The 23,717-nt window shown below is 39.2% G+C and overlaps 1 protein-coding gene across 5 annotated transcripts in view; it reads right to left on the bottom strand.

Moving 5' to 3' along the window:
* The window catches only part of LOC129557813 (uncharacterized), a 135,254-nt gene that overhangs the window by 40,223 nt on the left and 71,314 nt on the right, over window positions 1–23,717 (bottom strand). For all 5 annotated transcript variants that reach the window (XR_016039426.1, XR_016039427.1, XR_016039428.1 and 2 more), the window contains exon 9: window positions 11,480–12,481. Coding sequence is in view for 1 of the 5 variants with exons in the window: in XM_088844967.1 (XP_088701093.1) it covers window positions 11,480–11,755 (276 nt within the window). In the remaining 4 variants the exon portion in view is untranslated. The remainder of the gene's footprint in view (window positions 1–11,479; window positions 12,482–23,717) is intronic.

Genomic DNA, 23,717 nt, shown 5'->3' with positions numbered 1-23,717 from the left:
ATTCTTTGGCATTGCTTTTCTTTGGGATTGGAATGAAAACTGACCTTTTCCAGACCTGTGACCAATGCTGAATTTTTTAAATTTGCTGGCATATTGACTGCATCACCCTAACAGCATCATCTTTTAGGATCTGAAATAGCTCAACTGGAGTTCCTTCACCTCCACTAGCTCTGCTCGTAGTGATGCTTCCTATGGCCCACTTGACTTCACATAGGATGTGAAGCTCTAGGTGAGTGACCACAACATCGTGATTACCTTTGGTCTTGAAGAACTTTTTTGTATAGTTCTTTTCTGTATTCTTGCCACCTCTTCTTAATATCTTCTGCTTCTGTTAAGTCCATACTATTCCTAATTCTTTTGGCGACATCCAAAGCATCAGTCAGGATCTAGTGGGACTATGCCTTCTTCTCTCCATCAAGCTTGATAGATCAGATCAGATCAGTCGCTCAGTCGTGTCCGACTCTCCGCGACCCCATGAATCACAGCACGCCAGGCCTCCCTGTCCATCACCAACTCCCTGAGTACACTCAAACTCATGTCCACAGAGTCGGTGATGCCATCCAGCCATCTCATTCTCCGTCGTCCCCTTCTCCTCCCTCCCCCAACCTTTCCCAGCATCAGAGTCTTTTGCAGTGAGTCAACTCGTCGCATGAGGTGGCCAAAGTATTGCAGTTTCAGCTTAGCATCAGTCCCTCCAATGAACATCCAGGATTGATCTCCTTTAGAATGGACTGGTTGGATCTCCTTGCAGTATAAGGGACTCTCAAGAGTCTTCTCCAACACCACAGTTCAAAAGCATCAATTCTTCGGCGATCAGCCTTCTTCACAGTCCAACTCTCACATCCATACATGACCACGGGAAAAACCATTGCCTTGACTAGACAGACCTTGGTTGGCAAAGTAATGTCTCTGCTTTTTAATATACTATCAAGGTTAGTCATAACTTTCCTTCCAAGGAGCAAGCGTCTTTTAATTTCATGGCTGCAATCAGCATCTGCAGTGATTTTGGAGCCCCAAAAAATAAAGTCTGACACTGTTTCCACTGTTTCCCCATCTATTTCCCATGAAGTGATGGGACCAGATGCCATGATCTTCGTTTTCTGAATGTTGAGCTTCAAGCCAACCTTTTCACTCTCCTCTTTCACTTTCATCAAGAGGCTTTTGAGTTCCTCTTCACTTTCTGCCATAAGGGTAGTGTCATCTGCATATCTGAGGTTATTGATATTTCTCCCAGCAATCTTGATTCCAGCTTGTGCTGCTTCCAGCCCAGCGTTCCTCATGATGTACTCTGCATATAAGTTAAATAAGCAGGGTGACAATATACAACCTTGATGTACTCCTTTTCCTATTTGGAACCAGTCTGTTGTTCCATGTCCAGTTCTAACTGTTGCTTCCTGACCTGCATACAGGTTTCTCAAGAAGCAGGTCAGATGGTCTGGTATTCCCATCTCTTTCAGAATGTTACACAGTTTATTGTGATCGACACAGTCAAAGGCTTTGGCATAGTTAATGAAGCAGAAAGAGATGTTTTTCTGAAACTCTCTTGCTTTCTCCATGATCCAGCAGATGTTGGCAATTTGATCTCTGGTGCCTCTGCCTTTTCTAAAACCAGCTTGAACATCTGGGAGTTCACAGTTCACATATTGCTGAAGCCTGGCTTGGAGAATTTTGAGCATGACTTTACTAGCGTGTGAGATGAGTGCAATTGTGCGGTAGTTTGAGCATTCTTTGGCATTGCCTTTCTTTGGGATTGGAATGAAGACTGACCTCTTCCAGTCCTGTGGCCACTGCTGAGTTTTCCAAATCTGCTGGCATATTGAGTGCAGCACTTTCACAGCATCATCTTTCAAGACTTGAAATAGCTCAACTGGAATTCCATCACCTCCACTAGCTTTGTTCATCGTGATGCTTTCTAAGGCCCACTTGACTTCACATTCCAAGATGTCTGGCTCTAGGTCAGTGATCACGTTATCGTGACTATCTTGGTTGTGAAGATCTTTTTTGTACAGTTCTTCTGTGTATTCCTGCCACCTCTTCTTAATATCTTCTGCTTCTGTTAGGTCCATACCATTTCTGTCCTTTATCGAGCCCCATCTTTGCATGAAATGTTCCCTTGGAATCTCTAATTTTCTTGAAGAGGTCTCTTGTTTTTCCTATTCTGTTGTTTTCCTCTATTTCTTTGCATTGATCACTGAGGAAGGCTTTCTTATCTCTCCTTGCTATTGTTTGGAACTCTGCATTCAGATGCTTATATCTTTCCTTTTCTCCTTTGTTTTTCGCCTCTCTTCTTTTCACAGCTATTTGTAAGGCCTCCTCAGACAGCCATTTCGCTCTTTTGCATTTCTTTTCCATGGGGATGGTCTTGGTCCCTGTCTCCTGTACAATGTCACGAACCTCCGTCCAGAGTTCATCAGGCACTCTATCTATCAGATCTAGTCCCTTAAATCTATTTGTCACTTCCACTGTATAATCATAATGGATTTGATTGAGGTCATATCTGAATAGTCTAGTGGTTTTCCCTACTTTCTTCAATTTAAGTCTGAATTTCGGAATAAGGAGCCGGCCCCGGCGGCGCAGACGCGACGCGAGCGACGCAGGCCCTGGCGCAATGAACCATGCAAAGAGGTGCCGCCCGTGAGGAGCTACCCCACGCCTGAGGCCAGGGCCGGCGGCCGAGAGGAGCTACCCCACGTCCAACAGGCGGTGGCTGCGCTGGTGTAGGAGGGCTGAGAGGAGCTACTCCGCGTTCAAGGTCAGGAGGGGCGGCCTTGAGGAGATACCCCTCGTCCAAGGTAAGGTACAGCAGCTGCGCTTTGCTGGAGCGGCTGTGAAGAGATTTTCCACGACCAAGGTAAGAGAAACCCAAATAAGACGGTAGGTATTACAAGGGGGCATCAGAGGGCAGACAAACTGAAATCATAATCACAGGAAACTAGGCGATCTGATCACATGGACCACAGCCGAATGTGGTCCACTGGAGAAGGGAGTGGCAAACCACTTCAGTATACTTGCCTTGAGAACCCCATGAACAGTAACAAAGGGCAAAATGATAGGATACTGAATGAGGAATTCCCCACGTCGGTAGGTGCCCAGTATGGTACTGGAGCTCCGTGGAGAAATAACTATAGAAGGAATAAAGGGATGGAGCAAAAGCAAAACCAATACCCAGTTGTGGATGTGACCAGTGATAGAAGCAAGGTCCGGTGCTGTAAAGAGCAATATTGCATAGGAACCTGGAATGTTAGGTCCATGAATCAAGGCAAATTGGAAGTGGTCAAACAGGAGATGGCAAGAGTGAACGTCGACATTCTAGGAATCAGTGAATTAAAATGGACTGGAATGGGTGAATTTAACTCGGATGACCATTATATCTACTACTGTGGGCAGGAATCCCTCAGAAGAAATGGAGTAGCCATCATGGTCAACAAAAGAGTCCGAAATGCAGTACTTGGATGCAATCTTAAAAATGACAGAATGATTTCTGTTCGTTTCCAAGGAAAACCATTCAATATTACAGTAATCCAGGCCTATGCCCCAACCAGTAATGCTGAAGAAGCCGAAGTTAATCAGTTCTATGAAGACCTACAAGACCTTTTAGAACTAACACCCAAAAAAGATGTCCTTTTCATTATAGGGGACTGGAATGCAAAAGTAGGAAGTCAAGAAACACCTGGAGTAACAGGCAAATTTGGCCTTGGAACACGGAATGAAGCAGGGCAAAGGCTAATAGAGTTTTGTCAAGAGAATGCACTGGTCATAGCAAACACCCTCTTCCAACAACACAAGAGAAGACTCTACACATGGACATCACCAGATGGTCAACACCGAAATCAGATTGATTATATTCTTTGCAACCAAAGATGGAGAAGCTGTATACAGTTAGCGAAAACAAGACCAGGAGCTGACTGTGGCTCAGATCATGAACTCCTTATTGCGAAATTCAAGCTTGATAAGGGTGCTGATATTGGCCATGTCCATGTCATAGGGCTTTCCACAGCCGCCTGGATCTGGTGCTCTTGGGGTTGTCATCATGATGCATCTTGTTTCTTGTTAGCTGCTTTCTACATGGCTGACCTAGCAATCAGGGGAACTTGGTGCTGGTGTAGTGGACAAGACTGTTTCCCCTGGGGGTGAACTTCCAAGGATATTTGGGCTGCTATCAGAGCTGCACTGACTTGGGTCTCTAGAAGGTGGGTGACATGTAGGCTTCCAGTTTTATTTGTGTCTGCGAAAGCCTTTGAGTACTGCCTTCTCGTCCTTTCTTTTGCTTTCAGCTTTGGGAGTGTCAGGAGTTCTCTTCTTCACTTTCAGCAACACCTTTGTGAAAAACTTGTCCTTCTCTTAAATTAGAATGCTTATTATGATTATTCACGAATCCTTCTTTTTGTGCTGTGTGTATTGGAATTTGTTAAACATAACACTTGTCTAAAGCTATAGAAAGTCTAAATTGGAATTAGGATGTGAGAAAGGAAAAATAAATACCATCTGGAAATTATGAACTCAGAGAAAAATAGACTCACATAATCATCTCTAGAGGTAAAACTGGATTTTGATATTAGATTTTTTTCAAAGGCAAAAAGATGAAAACATTTCCAGCTTAATGTGACATTCTCATTTGCATAAAATAACACCTTGTATTTTAAATAAGACTTGTTTGATATGTAAAGGCAAGATCCATGGCCACATTTATAATTTATAAAGAATCTCCTTGTAAGTAACTCTTTCAACTAGAATTCACCCTTAAGTTAAAGAGACTATTACTCTTTCAGAGTTTAATAAAACTCTTTCACTAAGGGTGACCAGAACATACTGGTATTTATATGGCTACATATAAATTAGCAGTCACTGAGTACATGAAATCCTAAAAGATGATGCTGTTAGGGGCTGAACTCAATATGCCAGAAAATTTTGAAAACTCGGCAGTGGCCACAGGACTGGAAAAGATCAGTTTTCATCCCAATCCTAAAGAAACGCAATGGAAAAGAATGTTCAAACTACTACACAATTGCATTTTTCTCAAATACTAGCAAAATAATGCTCAAAATTCTCCAAGTCAGGCTTCAGCAGTACGTGAACTGTGAATTCCAGATGTTCAAGCTGGATATAGAAAAGGCAGAGGAACCACAGATTAAATTGCCAACATCCACTGGATCATCAAAAGAGCAAGAGAATTCCAGAAAAACATTTGCTTTATTGACTATGCCAAAGCCTTTGTGTGGATCAAAACAACCTGGAAAAGTCTTCAAGAGATGGGAATTGTAGACTACTTTACTTGCATACTGAGAAATCTCTTTGCAGGTCAAGAAGCAACAGTTAGAACCAGACATGGAACAACAGACTGGTTCCAAATTGGGAAAGGAGTAAGTCAAGGTTTTATATTGTCACCCTGCTTATTTAACTTATATTCAGAGTACATCATGCTAAATGCCAGGCTGAATGAAGCACGAGCGGGGATAATATTGCCAGGAGAAATACCAATAAGCCTCAGATATGCAGATGACACCACCCTTATGTTAGAAAATGAAGAACTAAAGAGGGTCTTTATGAATGTGAAAGAGGAGAGTGAAAAAGTTGGCTTAAAACCCAACAATCAGAAAACTAAGATCATAGCATCTGGCCCCATCACTTCATGGCAAATAGATGAGGAAACAATGGAAACAGTGACAGACTTTATTTTGGGGGGTTCCAAAATCACTGCAGATGGTGACTGCAGCCATGATATTAAAATATACTTGCTCTTTGGAAGAATAGGTACGATCAACCTAGACAACATATTAAAAAGCAGAGGCATTACTTTGCCAACAAAGGTGCATCTAGTCAATGCTATGGTTTTTCCAGTGGTCATGTATGGATGTGAGAGTTGGACTGTAAAGAAAGCTGAGCACTGAAGAATTGATGCTTTTGAACTGTGGTTGGAGAAGACTCTTGAGAGTCCCTTGGACTGTAAGATCAAATGGTAAAGGAAATCAGTCCTGAATATTCATTGGAAGGACTGATGCTGAAGCTGAAGCTCCAATAATTTGGCCACTTGGGGCGAAGAACTGACTCGTTTGGAAACACCCTGATGCTGGGAAAAATTGAGGGCAGGTGGAGAAGGGGACAACAGAGGATGAGATGATTGGATGGCCTCAGCGACTCAATGGACATGAGTTTGAACAAGCTACTGGAGTTGGTGCTGAACAGAGAAGCCTGGCATGCTGTGGTCCACGGGGTCACAAAAAGTTTGACCTGACTCAGCAACTGAACTGAACTGAAATGAACTGAGTACATGAAAGCCATATCATGTCTGGTACTGCACTCAGAGTTTGTTATTAACGGTCTAGGTCTCCACTACAATCCTATCAGATAATTCCCATTCTCAAAGTATTAAGAGATGCTCAGCTTCTCCAGTTTCGTATCTACATTCCAGGAAGAAATGAAATGAGATTGCCACAATCTAGAGTCTATGCGGAATATATAGTCTTAAAAAGTTATTTTATTCAAAGGTCCTCTTTGTTATTTATACACTTCTGTAGGCTGGCCAGAGCTGTGTCATAAGATCATCTCTAGTTTCATGTAGAATCTGGAAAGATACTGATTAACTGCAAACATTATAACACATAAATTAAGTTTTTTTTAAGTAAGTAAATGGGAAGTAGGAAACTACGATTTATTAATAGCAGAAGTCTATTCATAACTGCCATGATTGCCTATTAAGAAAGTGAAATCATTGAGTTCAGATTAATGACAACACTTTTATAAATGGTCATTCATTACTGTAATGAGAAGACCTGTATATTCCCGAGAGTCTTTTCAAAATTATGCTTTCATGGATTCACACAATGATGAATTACTTGCTTAAGGATCTGTCTTTCCCTCATCTGGCAACTGGAACTTCATCACTGCTTACAACACTGCTGTGAGGGCTACAGCATTTTCATGTGGACCCCTCTCTCTGGGCACGGTGAGCTGTTCTGTGTGTGTGTTGGAGGTGAGAAGAACTTTCATTAAAATGGGTTGCCTAGACCATCCCATCCTCAGTAGCACAGTTGCATGATCCAGTGTCCTGTACCAGAACATTTGAAGAGTTTTTCAAATTATAACCAATAAAGCAAGTCATTCTCCTCTTGGGGATTAAAATCATAATGCATGCAGGTAATACACATCCAGATAAAAGAAAACCAACTTGATATACATTGAGAGCCATTTGTTCCTGAAACTCAGTTGCAAAAATCTGATTTATTGGAGTTCTTTAAATATTCTTTGCTTTACCATGTAACATCCAGATTCTCTTCTTTTGGCTTAGTCCATTTATTTGACTTTCTCTAATTCAGACCAGTAGATCAAGCAGAAGAGTCTTGACATTTATCCTAGTTAATACTCATTATCCTTCATGTTATTAAATAGTGAACATCCTTCTTATTTGATACAGGTATCGATTAATAAAATCTTAAATGTGATTTGCCACTAGGTATATGCATTCTGTATAATCGAAAGCCAAATAGTTAATGGTTTTGAGATGTGTCAGTTGAGTTGACCTAGGCTATGTTGCAGTAATCAACAGTTAAAATTTGTAGTGTGGCTTATAACCCTGAATGTTTTTCATCTTATGGGTTCATCTCAGACTGGCGCTAATTCTGCTCCCAACAGTCTTCATGTTGGGATCCAGGCTGACTGAATGACCTTTATTTATAATCTCATGGTCTCATGGGAAGAGAAAAGAAATTATGCGTGGCTGCCCCTAGGCTAGTTCTTAAAGCTTTTGAATGTAAGTGGCATATGTCATTTTTACCCAAATCCCTTAATCATGGAAAGTTACTGGACCTCTCCTAAATAGTAAAGGACAGAGAATCAGTGAATATTTTGAGCACCGATAGAATATTCCATAAGTACAGAAATCCTGGATGCTGCATGGGTTAAATTCTGATTCTGTTCTTTAGCAACAGTGTTGCTTTCGGCAAGTTAGAAAATGTCTCTGTGCATCACTGCATCTCTGTTCATCTCTTCACTGAAAATTAAACATAATTCTGGTTGCAACTTCCATAGAACTGATATGATGAGTCAATAACGTAATGCACAGAACAGTATCTGGCTCAAAACCATCAGTTTAAAAAATATCCTATTATATTGGATTCAACTTTTGATTCAAAACATTAAACTTGACTTAGAAATAACACGTGTGCTCTAGTTCTAACCTATCTTGTTGTAATGATATTGCTACCCAAAGATCTTAAGGGCTAAATGCCTCTGTCAATAGTAAATTGCTTGCCTGGGGCTTTCATTGCCCATTTTTTGTTCTCTCAGTAACCTGCCATCTTTTTACTTATTTTCATAAGAGACACTGATTAAAATTAAGACTCATCAGCTGCTCAAGATAGAATAGAAAACTGAATGTAATACCCCCTTTTACAGAATGCAACTAATAACAACACAAGTTATTACCATGGAAGTGGTCTAACCAGGTATCAAACAATTGACATGATTCAATTTTAATAACTGTATTAGTAACTGTCCACTCTGCAATACAAAAGTCCATGGCACTGATGTTGCTATTAGGAGTTCACTACTATATTACCCTCTGAAAACCTTCACTTTTTCATAATTACCACTTGTTGAAGTTTATTAATCTTTGCTCTCTATAAATAAATAATACCTTAAATTAGTTTTATATTTGTCATTTATGGGGTCAAATATTTTCCTTTTTATTGCAGGGGTCCCCAGCCTCTGGGATCTAATGCCTGATGATCTGAGGTGGAGCTGATGGAATAAGAATAGAAATAAAGTGCACAGTACATGTAATGCACTTCAATCATGCTGAAACCATTCCCCCACCCCAGGTCCACGGACAAAGTGTCTTCCACAAAACCAGCCCCTGGTGCCAGAAATGTAATTTAGTGGATCTGTCAGTTTCCAGAGCATAGTTCAGCTCTGTTCCCAGAAGACGAAAGCGGGCTCTGCCTAAGAGGGACTTCACAGCACATTTCTCTCCAGCCAAACTGTCATGTTGCTGTTGTTAATTTCTGGACTTTGAGGACCTCACAAGCTGTGTCTGTCTGTTCTGAGCCACTTACGGTTGCTGCTTCTGCTGCCTCTGGGACAAAAGAACAATGCTTTTCCTGTTTTGTAAACAGAGAAAGACTCAGCCTTGTACTTTGCCATTGATCACTCCTTCAGTGTGACGTGGTCAAAGATAGTTGCCATTTTCAGTTACTTTTCCCTGACCCCAACGCAGCATACAGTGGCATTAAAAGAGGCCAACTGATTACATTTTATGGGCAATGACCGTATCAAAATGACATATTGATATCATTTTCTCAAAATCATAAAAAAATAAGAAAATGTTTAGGCATCACATTTTATTTGAATTTAAAGCAAGGATTCAGAGTGGACAATTTGCTACAACCCTGCATTTACACATTTATGAATACTTATGTATTTGTTAATTTTTATCTATAGGTTAATAGGTGAGAGAACATTGGTACCTTAAATTTTGTTTTAAAAAATATAAAGGAAACTATGTCTTAGGTTCATAAGAGATCTCATTTAAGATCAAATAATAGTAAGTTCATGTTTATAGCATCTTTGAGAGATATAAAATGTATTTCTTAATTTTAAAAATCATAGTTAATTGAGGCTCTTCTAGTATAGAAGCATCCATGTAGTAGTAAAACAAGAGGAATTGCAATTCAACAAAAAGACATGCTAGGCATTAATTTATTTTGTTGTGGTTGTTGTTTAGTCTGACTGTTTTGCGACCCCTTAGACTGTAGACTGCCAAGCTCCTCTGTCCATGGGATTTTCCAGGCAAGAATACTGGAGCAGGTTGCCATCTCCTTCTCCTGGGGATCTTCCTAACCCAGGGATCAAACCCATGTCTCTTGCATTGGTAGGCCATTTCTTTACCACATAGAGACCAGGGAAGCCTCCTAATTTACATTAGGGCAAATATTAATCATGAAGTTTCTTTCTCATACTATATAAGAATTAGAATTGAGTTGTGCAGTTGACATATTTATTTAATTTTGTTGACTATTATTATTATACATTATTATTTATATACATAAAGTAGACTAGAATTATACAGATAATATCATTCATTTATGAGCTTGAGGGAGAGAACCTGTAACTTGTTTCTTAATTCTGATCTTGGATGTCTTAAATAACAGGACTTAACTTGTGTGAGGCTGCAAGCGAAGACATTCAACAAGTAGGCATTCTTGTTGTCTTCTTGATTTTAAGAGAAGACTGACTAGGAGAATTTTTTTGAAAGATTTTAAAATAGAAAAGGAAAAGGAGCAAAGATAAATAGCTATCTAATGAAAAGTAAAAATAATATTTGACCCATCAATCAAGTCTATAGGAACAATATTTTTTTAAAACGAAATGACAGTCAAAACCTTCTTAAAAAAGATAACATTATTTAAATATCCCAATGAGAGCATGAGAGAGACAACGACCACTGCAGATTACCTTTCAGAAATTTCACCAACTCAAACCAGGATACACTGCATTTCTAGTTTAGGATGAAGAATTTTAAAGTTCATGTAGGGATTTTAGATAAGGTTCTTAGTGCTGGATAAGATAAAGTCTAACTGAAGAAAAGTAAAGTATTTATTTTTAATAGATATAGAATGTTGGACCCCTACAGAAAATCTGGTTACCTGTGATGAAATGGGAAAAGAGTTCCAAAGAATAGCGATGAGAGCTAAGAACGCCTTCCTCAGTGGTCAGTGCAAAGAAATAGAGGAAAACAATAGAATGGAGAAGACTAGAGATCTCTTCAAGAAGATCAGAGATACCAAGGCAACACTTCATGCAAAGATAGGCACAATAAAGACAGAAATGGTATGGACCTAGCAGAAGCAGAAGATATTAAAAAGAGGTGCAAGAATACAGAGAACTATACAAAAAAGATCTTCATGACCAGATAACCACAATGGTGTTTTCACTCACCTAGAGCCAGACATCCTGGAATGTGAAGTCAAGTGGGCCTTAGGAAGCATCACTACAAACAAAGTGGAGTGATGGAGGTGATGGAATTCCAGTTGAGCTATTTCAAATCCTAAAAGATGATGCTGTGAAAGCGCTGCACTCAATATGCCAGCAAATTTGGAAAACTCAGCAATGGCCACAGGACTGGAAAAGGTCAGTTTTCATTCCAATCCCAAAGAAAGGCAATGCCAAAGAATGTTCAAACTTCTGCACATTTGCACTCATCTCACATACTAGCAAAGGAATGCTCAAAATTCTCCAAGCCAAGCTACAACAGTAGGTGAACCAATGTTCAAGCTGAATTTAGAAAAGGCAGAAGAAGCAGAGAACAAATTGCCAACATCCTCTGCATCCTCAAAAAAGCAAGAGACTTCCAGAAAAACATCTACTTCTGTTTTATTGACTACACTAAAGCTCTTGACTCTATGGATCACAAACTGTAGAGAATTCTTATCGATTATACCTCAGGTAAAAATAAAAAGACCACTCAGTGGTTATATCTACCTACCAGAGGCCTGAGCTGTGGACCATCTTCAGGGCTGGCTGAGGGAAGAGTCTTCAGAAGGGAACCGCTGAAGAGGGCGCCTGCCCCTTTTCCACCAGTCCAGACCCGAGGGTAGGTGGTGGTTAACTCAGGAGCCGCAGCAGGGCATTCACTCTGAACTCCTCCTGGGTCGCAGCCTTCTCTGCAGCGGCCAGCTCTTCTTCTTGCGCTCCTCAGAGTGTTCGCGGGAGCAACGCTGAGGCGTGACCACCCGCGGGTGCTCATGGGAGCACCAGCCATGCCTGCGCAGAACCTGCCCCGCCAGCTTCCTCGCCTTTGCCGAGCCCGGTCCCTTGTGATAGCGCTGGTGCCTTGTCCTCACAATAGAGGCAAGTCTGTGAGGAGAGCAGAGTAGACAGTTTCACAGAAGATGCCTTTTATGCAAGTGTTCATAAAAGCCTCAGGGTCCATCACCACTGGAAATCATGGCTCTTGGGAAGCTGCCGGTCTCTGAGTGAGGATCCACAAGCGAGGTGACCAGCAGCGGAAGTGGCGCTCATGGCCCAACTTGTTGGCTGGACTTCCTGTAGGATTCGGTGCTAATGGCCACCTGGTTTCCAACGGTAACAGCGGTGCCTGAGCTTCCAGCAGGAGCTTCCTCCAGGTTCCCATCAGATTTAAAGGTACCGCCATCACTTTTCTTTGGTAGATGTTCCCTTCCGTTTGAGAGTCAAGGCTGATGCCTCCTCAGCGGGTTCCTGCTACACGGAATCCGAGGACATCCTCCATTGCTTAGAGGGCGTCAGGGCCTCTGGGCATCATGAAAACTTCCTTTGAGTCAGGATGAGGCACCGAGAACAATGCGGTGTGACCCCTCTCCAGGCTGCAAGGAATGGCCCACTTGGTGGCACTGGTCTTGAGAGGCTTGGTTGTGGCCGTTATTATAATTGTTAGTCAATATTTACTTCTCTACTTGTGAAACAGAAGAGGATTTTATTGATAGACCATCTTAGTGTTAGATGTAGCCTGCAACAAAATAATATGAAAATTAAACAGCTTAAAAATAACAGTGAAAAAGAATCTTTGTCTCACATTTTTTGAGACTTTCATTTCAATTGGATTTTTTTATTCCTTTAGAGGCTTTACTTTTGTCATATTTCTTCTAAAAACTTATAACATTCCAGTTTTTCAAGGGGACGCAGCGTGCAGCATGTGGTATCTTAGTTCCCTAATGAAGGATCGAATCCACACTCCAGACATTGGAAGCACAGAGTCTTAATCACTGGTCTGCCAGGGAAGTCTCTGCTACTTCTGAATACAATAATAATGATTTTCTGAATTCTTTTTTCTCAATATATTTTGACATCATCAGAATCCCCAGATTTTGTCACCTTTTTGTCTCTTTGTCAGTCTCTCCTAATCTTTTCTTTCCTACCCAAATTGGCCTAAGTCACAGTTTTCAACCCTCACCCTGTATTATCTTTAGCTCCTTCACTCTCTATTCAGGTATCTCCTCAAAGAAACACCAAGTCTATTTAAAAAAAAATTTACCACATGGAAATTAATTTCTATGGGAAATCCTACTGAAGAAATACATAAACATACCCACACTTCTACCTACCAAAACCTACCTCCAACACTCATTCCCATACACAGGCAGGGTCCAATGAAGTGATACACTGAATTCATTTTTCCTAACCTGCATCATTACATAGCACTTTGTAATATAATACTCTTCAGATATCCCTACCATGTTTCAAAAAGCCATTCCAAGTAATTAACATGATTTCCTTAATCCTTCTATCCTACCATCACTCCATCATTCTCAAACACATCACTACTTCCTCAAAAACAGGCTGAAAACAAGCTGACAAACTAGCCAATATATTGGAGCTTCACTTAAGTTATTCTCTTCCACCTACCCAAGAAATTGCTATTCTCTGTGATCTTTCCCTTTTAAATTACTTGATGTCCTGCATATATCCTTAAAATTCTCTAATTTAAACAGAGTTAAACAAACAAAAAAACTTCTGTCCTCTTTTACAAAGGACATCCTGATTGGTCCACTGCAATTACATTTAAGGCACAACTGAAAATAGTTATCCCCAAAATCTAACGATAACCTGTAAAAATGTCAGTAAGTTTGAATAGCTCAGGCTAGTTGCCGCTAGTAATAATCCATTTTATTTGGGTTTCATGAGAGTCATTGGTTTCTGTGAATACATGATGGTGTACATCAAGGTATATAGGAGTCATTGGGCCAAAGTGATCAAGGAAAGACTGTGTAAGATGGAAACTTTGGCAGCCAGCTGCAAAGAATACTACTATTGAAGTTAGACAAGAGGCCCAGCCATGGACCTTCTAAAAAATTTGTGTTCCCTGTGTCAGTAAAATTCCTTGATCCAGGGTAGCATTAGATCTGTGTGGAATGGCAGGGTGAATAATTTCAGGTTCATTATCTGCATTTTAAAATCAGGAATGAATTACTCCTTTACAAAGAAAATGCAGTGCTAAAAACATGTTTGTGTAAGCAGTCTCACTTTTTTCACTTCCTAAATTAAATACTGCAAGGAGATCCAACCAGTCCATCCTAAAGGAGATCAGTCCTGGGTGTTCATTGGAAGGACTGATGCTGAGGCTGAAACTCCATTACTTTGGCCACCTCATGCAAAGAGTTGATTCATTGGAAAAGACCCTGATGCTGGGAAGGATTGGGGGCAGAAGGAGAAGGGGACGACAGAGGATGAGATGGTTGGATGGCATCACCGACTCGATGGACATGAGTTTAGGTAAACTCCGGGAGTTGGTGATGGACAGGAAAGCCAGGCGTGCTGTGATTCATGGGGTCACAAAGAGTTGGACACGACTGAGCGATTGAACTGAACTGAAATTAAATACTGAGATGATTTCAACAGCACATTTGACCCAAGTACAATTTTCAGTATTTTTCCTAATGCATTATAGTCCATTGTTCCTAAGGTAATTGTATGACCTTCCTGAAGAAGGCATGATTGGTATTTTTTAACAGGGTTCCTACATCTGCCCCTGAATTCTCACATTTCAGGATATCTTCTTAAATTCCCCCACAGTTTTCTTCAGTGTGCTATACAAATACAAATATTATCACTCTAACTGAATTAACGTTTCAGTGCCTCACCTCTCATCTTCCCTTCTTAACTGGGCTTTTCAGAAGAGAATCTTGTCAATCAGTGCATGTACTTCATCCCCTGCCATTCAATACTAAGTCTATTCACTAATAACCATGACTTAATTACAAAATAATTTGGGGTTTTTAATAATCTTCTGGTGGCAAATGCATCAGAGGATTGTTAATGTATGTGATCTCCCCTGAATTTTTGGCACTGTTTACTACTCCCATATCTTTCAAAAATTGTACTCTTGGCCTTGGTACAGCTTTTTTTAACCCCTAACCTCTTTTGTTGTTCTTTATCCTACTCATTGTGGACTTCTTTTACTTCATTCCCTGTTTGAATGGTGGAGTTCATCAGGATTTCTCTTCAGTCATCTTATTTTGTGCTACATGCATGTATGCATGCTAAGTAGCTTTGGTCATGTCTGACTCATTGCCACCCTATGGACCATAGCATCCCAGGCCTCTCTGTCCATAGAATTCTCCAGGCAAGAATGCTGGAGTGGTTTGCCATGCCCTTTTCCAGGGGATCTTCCTGACCCAGGGACCGAACCCACATCTCTCATATCTCCTGCATTGGCAGGTGGGCTTTTTATCACTAGTGCCACCTGGGAAGCCTCTGTACTACTTGCTTATATCTAAATATCACCAATGTGCTCATGATTATATAATCTTTCTCCCCAACCCAAGCTTCATTACTCAATTTCAGACCTGTGGAACTGCTTCTTCTTTGGCATAGTAACCTCAGCTAAAGTGTGGGAATGAGACTTTGTCATATGGTCTTTCTGATTCCATATTCTCCTGTTTTACATGCTCTGACAGTCAAATCACAGCCTTGAGTACCTTCTAGACTTCTTTTCTCCTTTACCTTTGATGTTCAGATTCAACCAAGCTATGAATTCCTCTACCTTACTGTTTCCAGATCTCCTTGGTTTCCAGCAAAATCATCATTAGGGCAATGATTTCCTTTTATTAATTTCAAAGCCTCAGAAAGTGTTTGTCATATCACTGCTCAAATGATCTTTCTACAAATCAAAATGTGCTATATATCTTTTCTCATATTTTTTCATGAAATCCTTATCGCCTTTATCTTACCTCCTAAACATATTATTTAAGATCATTTATAGACTGTTGACCAAACTCTTCAGTCTCCATCTGCATGTTTTACCCTCAAAATTCATTTTGTCACCCTGCAAAACTAATTGAAGATAAGCAAATGGGCAAGCTTCTGATTCTCTGGGCTGACACTCAGCCTGAAACGACCTTAGTGATTACCCTCATTCTTCGTTTAAGTTTCTTCTAAGCTTAAAACTTCAGTTTAGAAGTCACCTCTTGTGACTTGTGTAATTTCAGCCTTCAGTATTAACACAACTGTTCTTCTTTGTATTCCTGAGGCTTTCTTGATCATTCTTCATTTTATGATTAATTTTCATTAGTTTCTTGAAGTCAATAATTTTTGGATTTCCTCTAGATAAAGCATATTACATGAAATAAAATAGTGAAGTATCATTTATTGAAAATAAAATGAAAGAGGATATCCTGTTCTAGCTAGAGTCTGGTACATCACTTAATCAGGTGATTTTCTTTTGGTTGAGTTTTGCTGTTATTCTCATTATTTTATTTTGTAATCATATTACTTTATGTCATCATAATAAGAAAAATACCTTTGAAAGAACAAAGAAACATGAAGATATTAGAAAATGTAGAGATAAAACGTCACCAATTAAGATAAAATACCTTTTAATATGTGAAATTATAGGTTTTGTTCGTTTTAATACAATATTTTTACATTTTATCCTATGACAATCTTAGATTTAAAGTTGGCCTAAATTTTGTACTTAGCACAGCCCAATTTTATATATAAAAATGTAGAACTTATAATTTTATTTAAGATTGCTCCATTTAATAACACATACTTGTGTGCTGTGCTGCGCTTAGTCACTCAGTCGTGTCCAACTCTTAACATATACTTAAAAATGGTCATTACAGAAGAGGGGAACAAGCTGCTTGCTTTGCTAAAGGGAATTGGCACAAAAAGCTGATCGCATAACTTGTATCTGTTTTTGCACATATTGTCCCAGGATAAACTGCTTATAAGGCTGTTTCACTTACTTGAATATTTTAATGTGCAGTCAATTATGAATGATAATATAGCCATACCTTCCTTATAGTAATAAGGACAATAATAGCAGTAATACATATTGTTTGGAAGGGGCTTCCCCTGTGGCTCAATGATAAGGGATCTGCCTGCTAAGCAGGAGACACGAGTTCAGTCCCTGGAGAAGATCCCCTGGAGAAGGAAATGGCAACCCACTCCAGTATTCTTGCCTGGGAAATCCCATGGACAGAGGAGCCTGGCAGGCTTCAGTCCGTAGGGTCACAAAAGAATTGGACATGACTTAACAACTGAAAAACAACAATACTTAATACAGCAGAGTCAGTTCCTCATTAGATTAAATACATAGAATTTAAATAACAAGAGTTGTGTAATTTAGTCAATGAACTATGACATTTTCAGTAGCATTTGTAGTTCATAATAATGAAGAACAATAAATTATTTCTGGGAGGAGACAATAAAACTCAATGCTGTTTATTTTGACAGCACATTTTGGTGTCAGGCTTAAAGGCTATATTCTATTTTGGTATATATATATTTAGATTATGATACTATACTCATAAATATACCTATTCATAGACCTATTTATATCTAGACTATAAATGAAGTGAAAGTGTTAGGTGTTCAGTCATGTCCAATTCTTTGTGACCCCATGTACTGCAGCCCACCAGGCTCCTCTGTCCATGGGATTCTCCAGGCAGGAATACTGGAGTGGATAGCCAATCCTTTCTCCAGGGTATCTTCCAGACCAGAGATAGAACCTGTCTCCTGCATTGCAGGAAGATTTTTTTACCATAAAGCCACCAGGGAAGCCCTAGATTATGAATACACCTGTTCATAATCTAATATAGATGCATTATTTTGACTATTTCAATTGCAATTTAAAGATATGATTTTGAGGATAAATGCATCTAATATACCCACTTAAGTTACCTGTGGAATTAAATATATATTTTTTACCATATATTAGTTAAATAATGAATTTATCTAGGTTAAGAAGGCATATTAAGATCCACAAGAATATATTACCATTGAAACTAGATACTTAAAACCTCAGGAGAGTTTATTGCAGATTTATTTTTATTTTTATCAAGGAAATGTATGCAAAAGTTTCAAAAACAAATGATCCTGAAGAATTTGCAATGACAAGTAAAAGACCAGTGTCTTGTGTCTTCTGTGCTAAGCTTACAAATCTATTTATAAATTTTAGAGTACTTTTAGTTGTCTGATATGACAGAGGATTATCAACTTCTTCTTTCCTCAATAATGATATTCAGTTCAGTTCAGTCGCTCAGTCGTGTCCGACTCTCTGCGACCCCATGAATCACAGCACGCCAGGCCTCCCTGTCCATCACCAACTCCCGGAGTTCACTCAAACTCATGTCCACAGAGTCGGTGATGCCATCCAGCCATCTCATTCTCTGTCGTCCCCTTCTCCTCCCGCCCCCAACCTTTCCTAGCATCAGAGTCTTTTCCAGTGAGTCAACTCGTCGCATGAGGTGGCCAAAGGATTGCAGTTTCCGCTTTAGCATCAGTCCTTCCAATGAACACCCCGGATTGATCTCCTTTAGAATGGACTGGTTGGATCTCCTTGCAGTCCAAGGGACTCTCAAGAGTCTTCTCCAACACCACAGTTCAAAAGCATCAATTCTTTGGCGATCAGCTTTCTTCACAGTCCAACTCTCACATTCATACATGACCACGGGAAAACCATAGCCTTGACTAGACGAACCTTTGTTGGCAAAGTGATTTCTCTGCTTTTTAATATACTGTCAAGGTTGGTCATAACTTTCCTTCCAAGGAGTAAAGTGAAAGTGAAAAGTGAAGTCGCTCAGTCGTGTCCGACTCTTTGCGTCCCTGTGGACTGTAGCCTACCAGGCTTCTCCGTCCATGGGATTCTCCAGGCAAGAATACTGGAGTGGGTTACCATTTCCTTCTCCAGGGGATCTTCCCAACCCAGGGATCGTACCCGGGTCTACCACATTGGAGGCAGACGCTTTAACCTCTGAGCCACCAGGGAAGCCCTCCAAGGAGTAAGCGTCTTTTAATTTCATGGCTGCAATCAGCATCTGCATTACCAACCCTCAATAATTAACTTTTCCTATGAGAAGAATGTTCATAAAAAAATTTTTTTTTCCACAGAGTAGAATCTTACAGATCATTATAGGATGTTGTAACAATTATGCTTGGGGCTGGTGCACTGGGATGAACCAGAGGGATGGTATGGGGAGGGAGGTGGGAGGGGGGTTCAAGATGGGGAACACATGTACACCCGGGGCAGATTCATGTCAGTGTATGGCAAAACCAATACAATGTTGTAAAGTAATTAGCCTCCAATTAAAATAAATAAATTTGAAAAATAGAATAAAAACAATTACCCTTCTCTCCACCACTCTTAATTTATTTAATTCTCTTCTTTTATCTGTTGTATCTTTGTTTTTACATTTTTTGCCATTACTTGATCATTATTATGCAAATCCTGTTCACTTCACTACCAGGACTCAATGGGAAAGTATATATTTTCTCCTAGAATTATTCAAGTTAAAAATCTTTCCATCATGTACTGGAAGTGTCACAAGTATAGAGTTCAAATGGAGTCTCTTGTTTAACACTAGTCCAGATCACCTTCCAGGCTCTTGATTACTACAGCTAATCTACAGATTTCCCTCCTGCCCCTTCTTACTTCCATAATATTCTACTCACCTGATCCAATTCAGATTCATTGATTTCCAGGCTGCCTGTAAGGATGTTTTTCAGTTTCTTCTCTTCACCTTTCCTCTGTACCTGATCTAGTACATTGAACGTAATTTTACTTTCTTTTTGTATCTTCATCTTTTCCTAGAATACGTTTTCAAGTAGATGTAAAGAAATTGTCCTTAACTTTATGAATCCTTCCAATGCCCAAAAAATCTTTTTGTGCTTTCATATGTACTTCAGTATTTTGGCTTGATATATAATTCTTAGTTTAAAAATAATGCTCAGCGCATTGAAGGCAGAAATGGACTAAGATATAAGTCGTATATAACCTATAATAAAGTTGGAGTTTATGTGAGTAAATTCAAATTTTTATTTGGATACTGCTCTCCATTAGGAAAAATAACAAATGAAATATTAGATTCTTATTTTATATACCCATTCATTTGATAAATATTTTTAGCACATACTATGTGCCAAGTCGGATATTGGTAATGAAGAATAATATACTGTTGAACAAAGCAGATATGATAAAGACAAAAGCATGAGATAAAGCCAAGTGATTATGTTCTTACTAGGTTTTAAAATACTATGGCAGGAATACTGAATATCCAGTATTTAGTCAAAAGTGTATAATATACTATGCTTTAAATTTACATATACTGATTGAAAGAACAGATAGGAAATGGAATAATAAAGTAATATTTACTAATAATAGAGATATTAAGAGCAAAATGTGTGAAATTAGTGAAACATTATATGTGGGAGAATTACAAAGAGTAGGCACCTTTATCCAAATAAAAGTTTGAGCTATATTTGAAATACTCTTTTAAATTATCTGTAAAGTTATTTATACACCTTTTATCTTTTTTCCTCCCCTATTTCCTGACTCCTCTTCCAAATTCATAAAAAAGTATTAACACTACATATTTAAGAACTTGTTGAAGCTTTATACGTTCTGTTGACACTGATGGATGCTTAAGGAATGTTAAAATAAGGTGATTTGATCCTTAAATCAGGATATTCCCTGTAGAGATCTTGGGGACAAAGAGTTTAAATGAGCTGTTAGAAAGCTGAGGGAAAGAACATACACACAGTACACCAACACAGTCACTTCTCTTGACCTTAGAAAAATCTTTGGAGGCTGCATGATAAGGTCTATTACAGCATGAACAATAGTTAAAACGGCATTTAGGATTCGAGGTGACTTCTTTTGTAAAGAGGATTCTCTTGTCTCTTCTATATTAGTTATGCTTTGATTGGCTTGCTATATAGAAAATATACTTTTTATTGTGTAGAATTTCTGTGCCTGAAATTAAGCATTTGAAAAGAAGAGTTTCAAATATATTTGAATTAAAACTGTTTAAAATGATAAACTGGTTCTGTAAAAAATGTTAATGATAAAGATGATAACTATCTATTCCTAACCAGATATTTGATTCAGTTCAGTTCAGTCGCTCAGTCGTGTCCGACTCCTTGTGACCCCAGGAATCACAGCACGCCAGGCCTCCCTGTCCATCACCAACTCCCGGAGTTCACTCAAACTCATATCCATTGAGTCGGTGATGCCATCCAGCCATCTCATTCTCTGTCATCCCCTTCTCTTCCTGCCCCCAGTCCCTCCCAGCATCAGTCTTTTCCAGTGAGTCAACTCTTTGCATGAGGTGGCCAAAGTATTGGAGCTTCAGCTTTAGCATCAGTCCTTCCAATGAACACCCAGGACTGATCTTCTTTAGAATGGACTGGTTGGATCTCCTTGCAGTCCAAGGGACTCTCAAGAGTCTTCTCCAGCACCACAGTTCAAAAGCATCAATTCTTTGGTGATCAGCTTTCTTCACAGTCCAACTCTCACATCCATACATGACCACGGGAAAACCATAGCCTTGACTAGACGGACCTTTGTTGGCAAAGTAATGTCTGCTTTTTAATATGCTATCTAGGTTGGTCATAACTTTCCTTCCAAGGAGTAAGTATTCTATTCTGAAGACTTGATTTTGAAAATGACTCTTTTATGTGCTCTGATCAAAACTTACTTAAATGATTCATTCCAAGAAGAAGTTTGTATTCTAGAGGCAAAATTCTTTTATCCTTAAGAGCAGTGTGAGGCTGTCACTACTTAGACCCATTGGTTGGACACAGAAACAAGCAGTCATCAAGGCTTGGATTTCATTCCCAATGGTACCTGTTACATGGTTTGCAAAATGCTCGAGGTCTGCTTATACAGGGATACAAAAGATTTCTAAATATTTTAAACAAACAATTCACCTATACTACTAATCTCAACAAAGAGGTCTCATTTTTATAACCTATATAAGCCACTAATTTCATACTTGGACATGCCCTCATAATACTCATCATATTTAGCAAACCTTTTAATATTAATCAAACACAACAAAATGCCTGAGGCTGTCATATCAGTAGTGTGAGCTTTCTGCTTAGAAAACTGGTAGACTCTCCCGGAACATAGACTGACCTCATACACACATGCCAGTACATAGCACATCCACAAATAAGACATATTTTTTCAACTGAATATTTAATAGCTTGTAATTTGCTCAGAATAGAGTACAAATGGAAAACTGTTTAACTTCCTTTTGCTTGACCTATATGAGAGAAAACAGTCATGGGAAGGGAATATTTAATATTAGGAAACAGATTCAAAGTACTGGAGTTTCAGCTTTAGCATCAGTCCTTCCAATGAACACCCAGAACTGATCTCCTTTAGAATGGACTGGTTGGATCTCCTTGCAGTCCAAGGGACTCTCAAGAGTCTTCTCCAACACCACAGTTCAAAAGCATCAATTCTTCAGCGATCAGCTTTCTTCACAGTCCAACTCTCACATCCATACATGACCACTGGATGCGAAGAGTTGACTCACTGGAAAAGACTCTGATGCTGGGAGGGATTGGGGACAGGAGGAGAAGGGGACGACAGAGAATGAGATGGCTGGATGGCATCACCGACTCGATGGACATGAGTTTGAGTGAACTCTGGGAGTTGGTGATGGACAGGGAGGCCTGGTGTGCTGTGATTCATGGGGTCGCAAAGAGTCAGACACGACTGAGCGACTGAACTGAACTGAACTGAAACAGATTCAAACACAGGATTGAATGCATTAGGAAAAACTGTGTATTCTAGGTATGCTGAGTTTGGAAAACAGCTTCTTTCATTTCTTATTTCAGAATGAGGTTAATATGAAGCTGGACAGTTAGAATTAAGAGTGTATGATTTAGGTGGAACCGAAGCTAAATTATTCATTTGATCTTTAAAGTAAAGACAAGTTTTGTAAGGGAGACACAGATAGCTTCTTCTTTAAAAGAGTATTTCTCTTTTAAATACTTTAAAAGAGTATTTCTATCAAAGGACAAGGCAAACCCATAGTGTGGACAGAAGGGAAATTGACATTTTAGAGAGAGAAGCATGAAATATCGAATTTCTTTCTATGTGATAAGTACTGTTTGCTAGTTTAATTAAATAATCAAGAATTTAAATTTCAAGCACTTTTAAAGAATAAATAAATGCTTGTAACTAAAACAGCAGAATTCTGTATCATCACAGAAATTAAGTATGCCTTTTGTTATCTCAGTGAGTCCTAGCAGGAGGAGGAAGAGAAGAAAGTCCTCAATAAGGCATTGGTATCAATCCATTTCTGCATATAAGTAAATGAGTGTAAATATGTAAATTGAATTCCATATATGTGTATACTTCTATTTCAGAAATATTGCTAGGGGTCTCTGGAGTCCTGTGGCATTACTTGACCCCGCCGATGGCTATACTGTATGTTTTACCCCAAGCAAGATTATGTCCACTCTGTGGGGCTCCATTTCCGTTTCAGTAAGACTGCAGGAGAGGAAGGCTTGGGTCTGTGATGTTACCCAGGTTCTAGAATTCTTTGATTCTCCTTATCATTAATTTAAAACTAAATTGTTTTAAAATTGTGTGCCTTCTGTAGATTATCATCAATGGCTGACACTCAGAAAAATAAAGTCTGGAAGGCTGGATTCCTTGATAGCTTTGAAACTGTTTACTTCTTGCAGAGTTGTATTTCCAGAAACTTATAGCAGGAAAACCATTGTGCTTTTAGGTCCTACCTTAAAGCAAGGTAGCACTTTGCTAACTCAAAGATTATAGGAAAATAAAATATGGAGGTATGTGATTTTCTCACCAAATACAAATCATATTCTCAATGGCAAATGTGTTTCATATGATAATACTTGAAAGCAACAGGTTATTTTTAATGACTACATTATGTGAACATCTTGTTTGTGTGAACTTGTAATATATGAGCATTTTTTTTCTA

Source organism: Moschus berezovskii, chromosome 17 (assembly GCF_049115385.1).
Source record: "Moschus berezovskii isolate FMDL1 chromosome 17, NW_MosBer_1.0, whole genome shotgun sequence".
NCBI lineage: Eukaryota > Metazoa > Chordata > Mammalia > Artiodactyla > Moschidae > Moschus > Moschus berezovskii.
The sequence above is the reverse complement of the archived record's forward strand: the minus strand, read 5'-3'. Positions and strand labels throughout refer to the sequence as shown.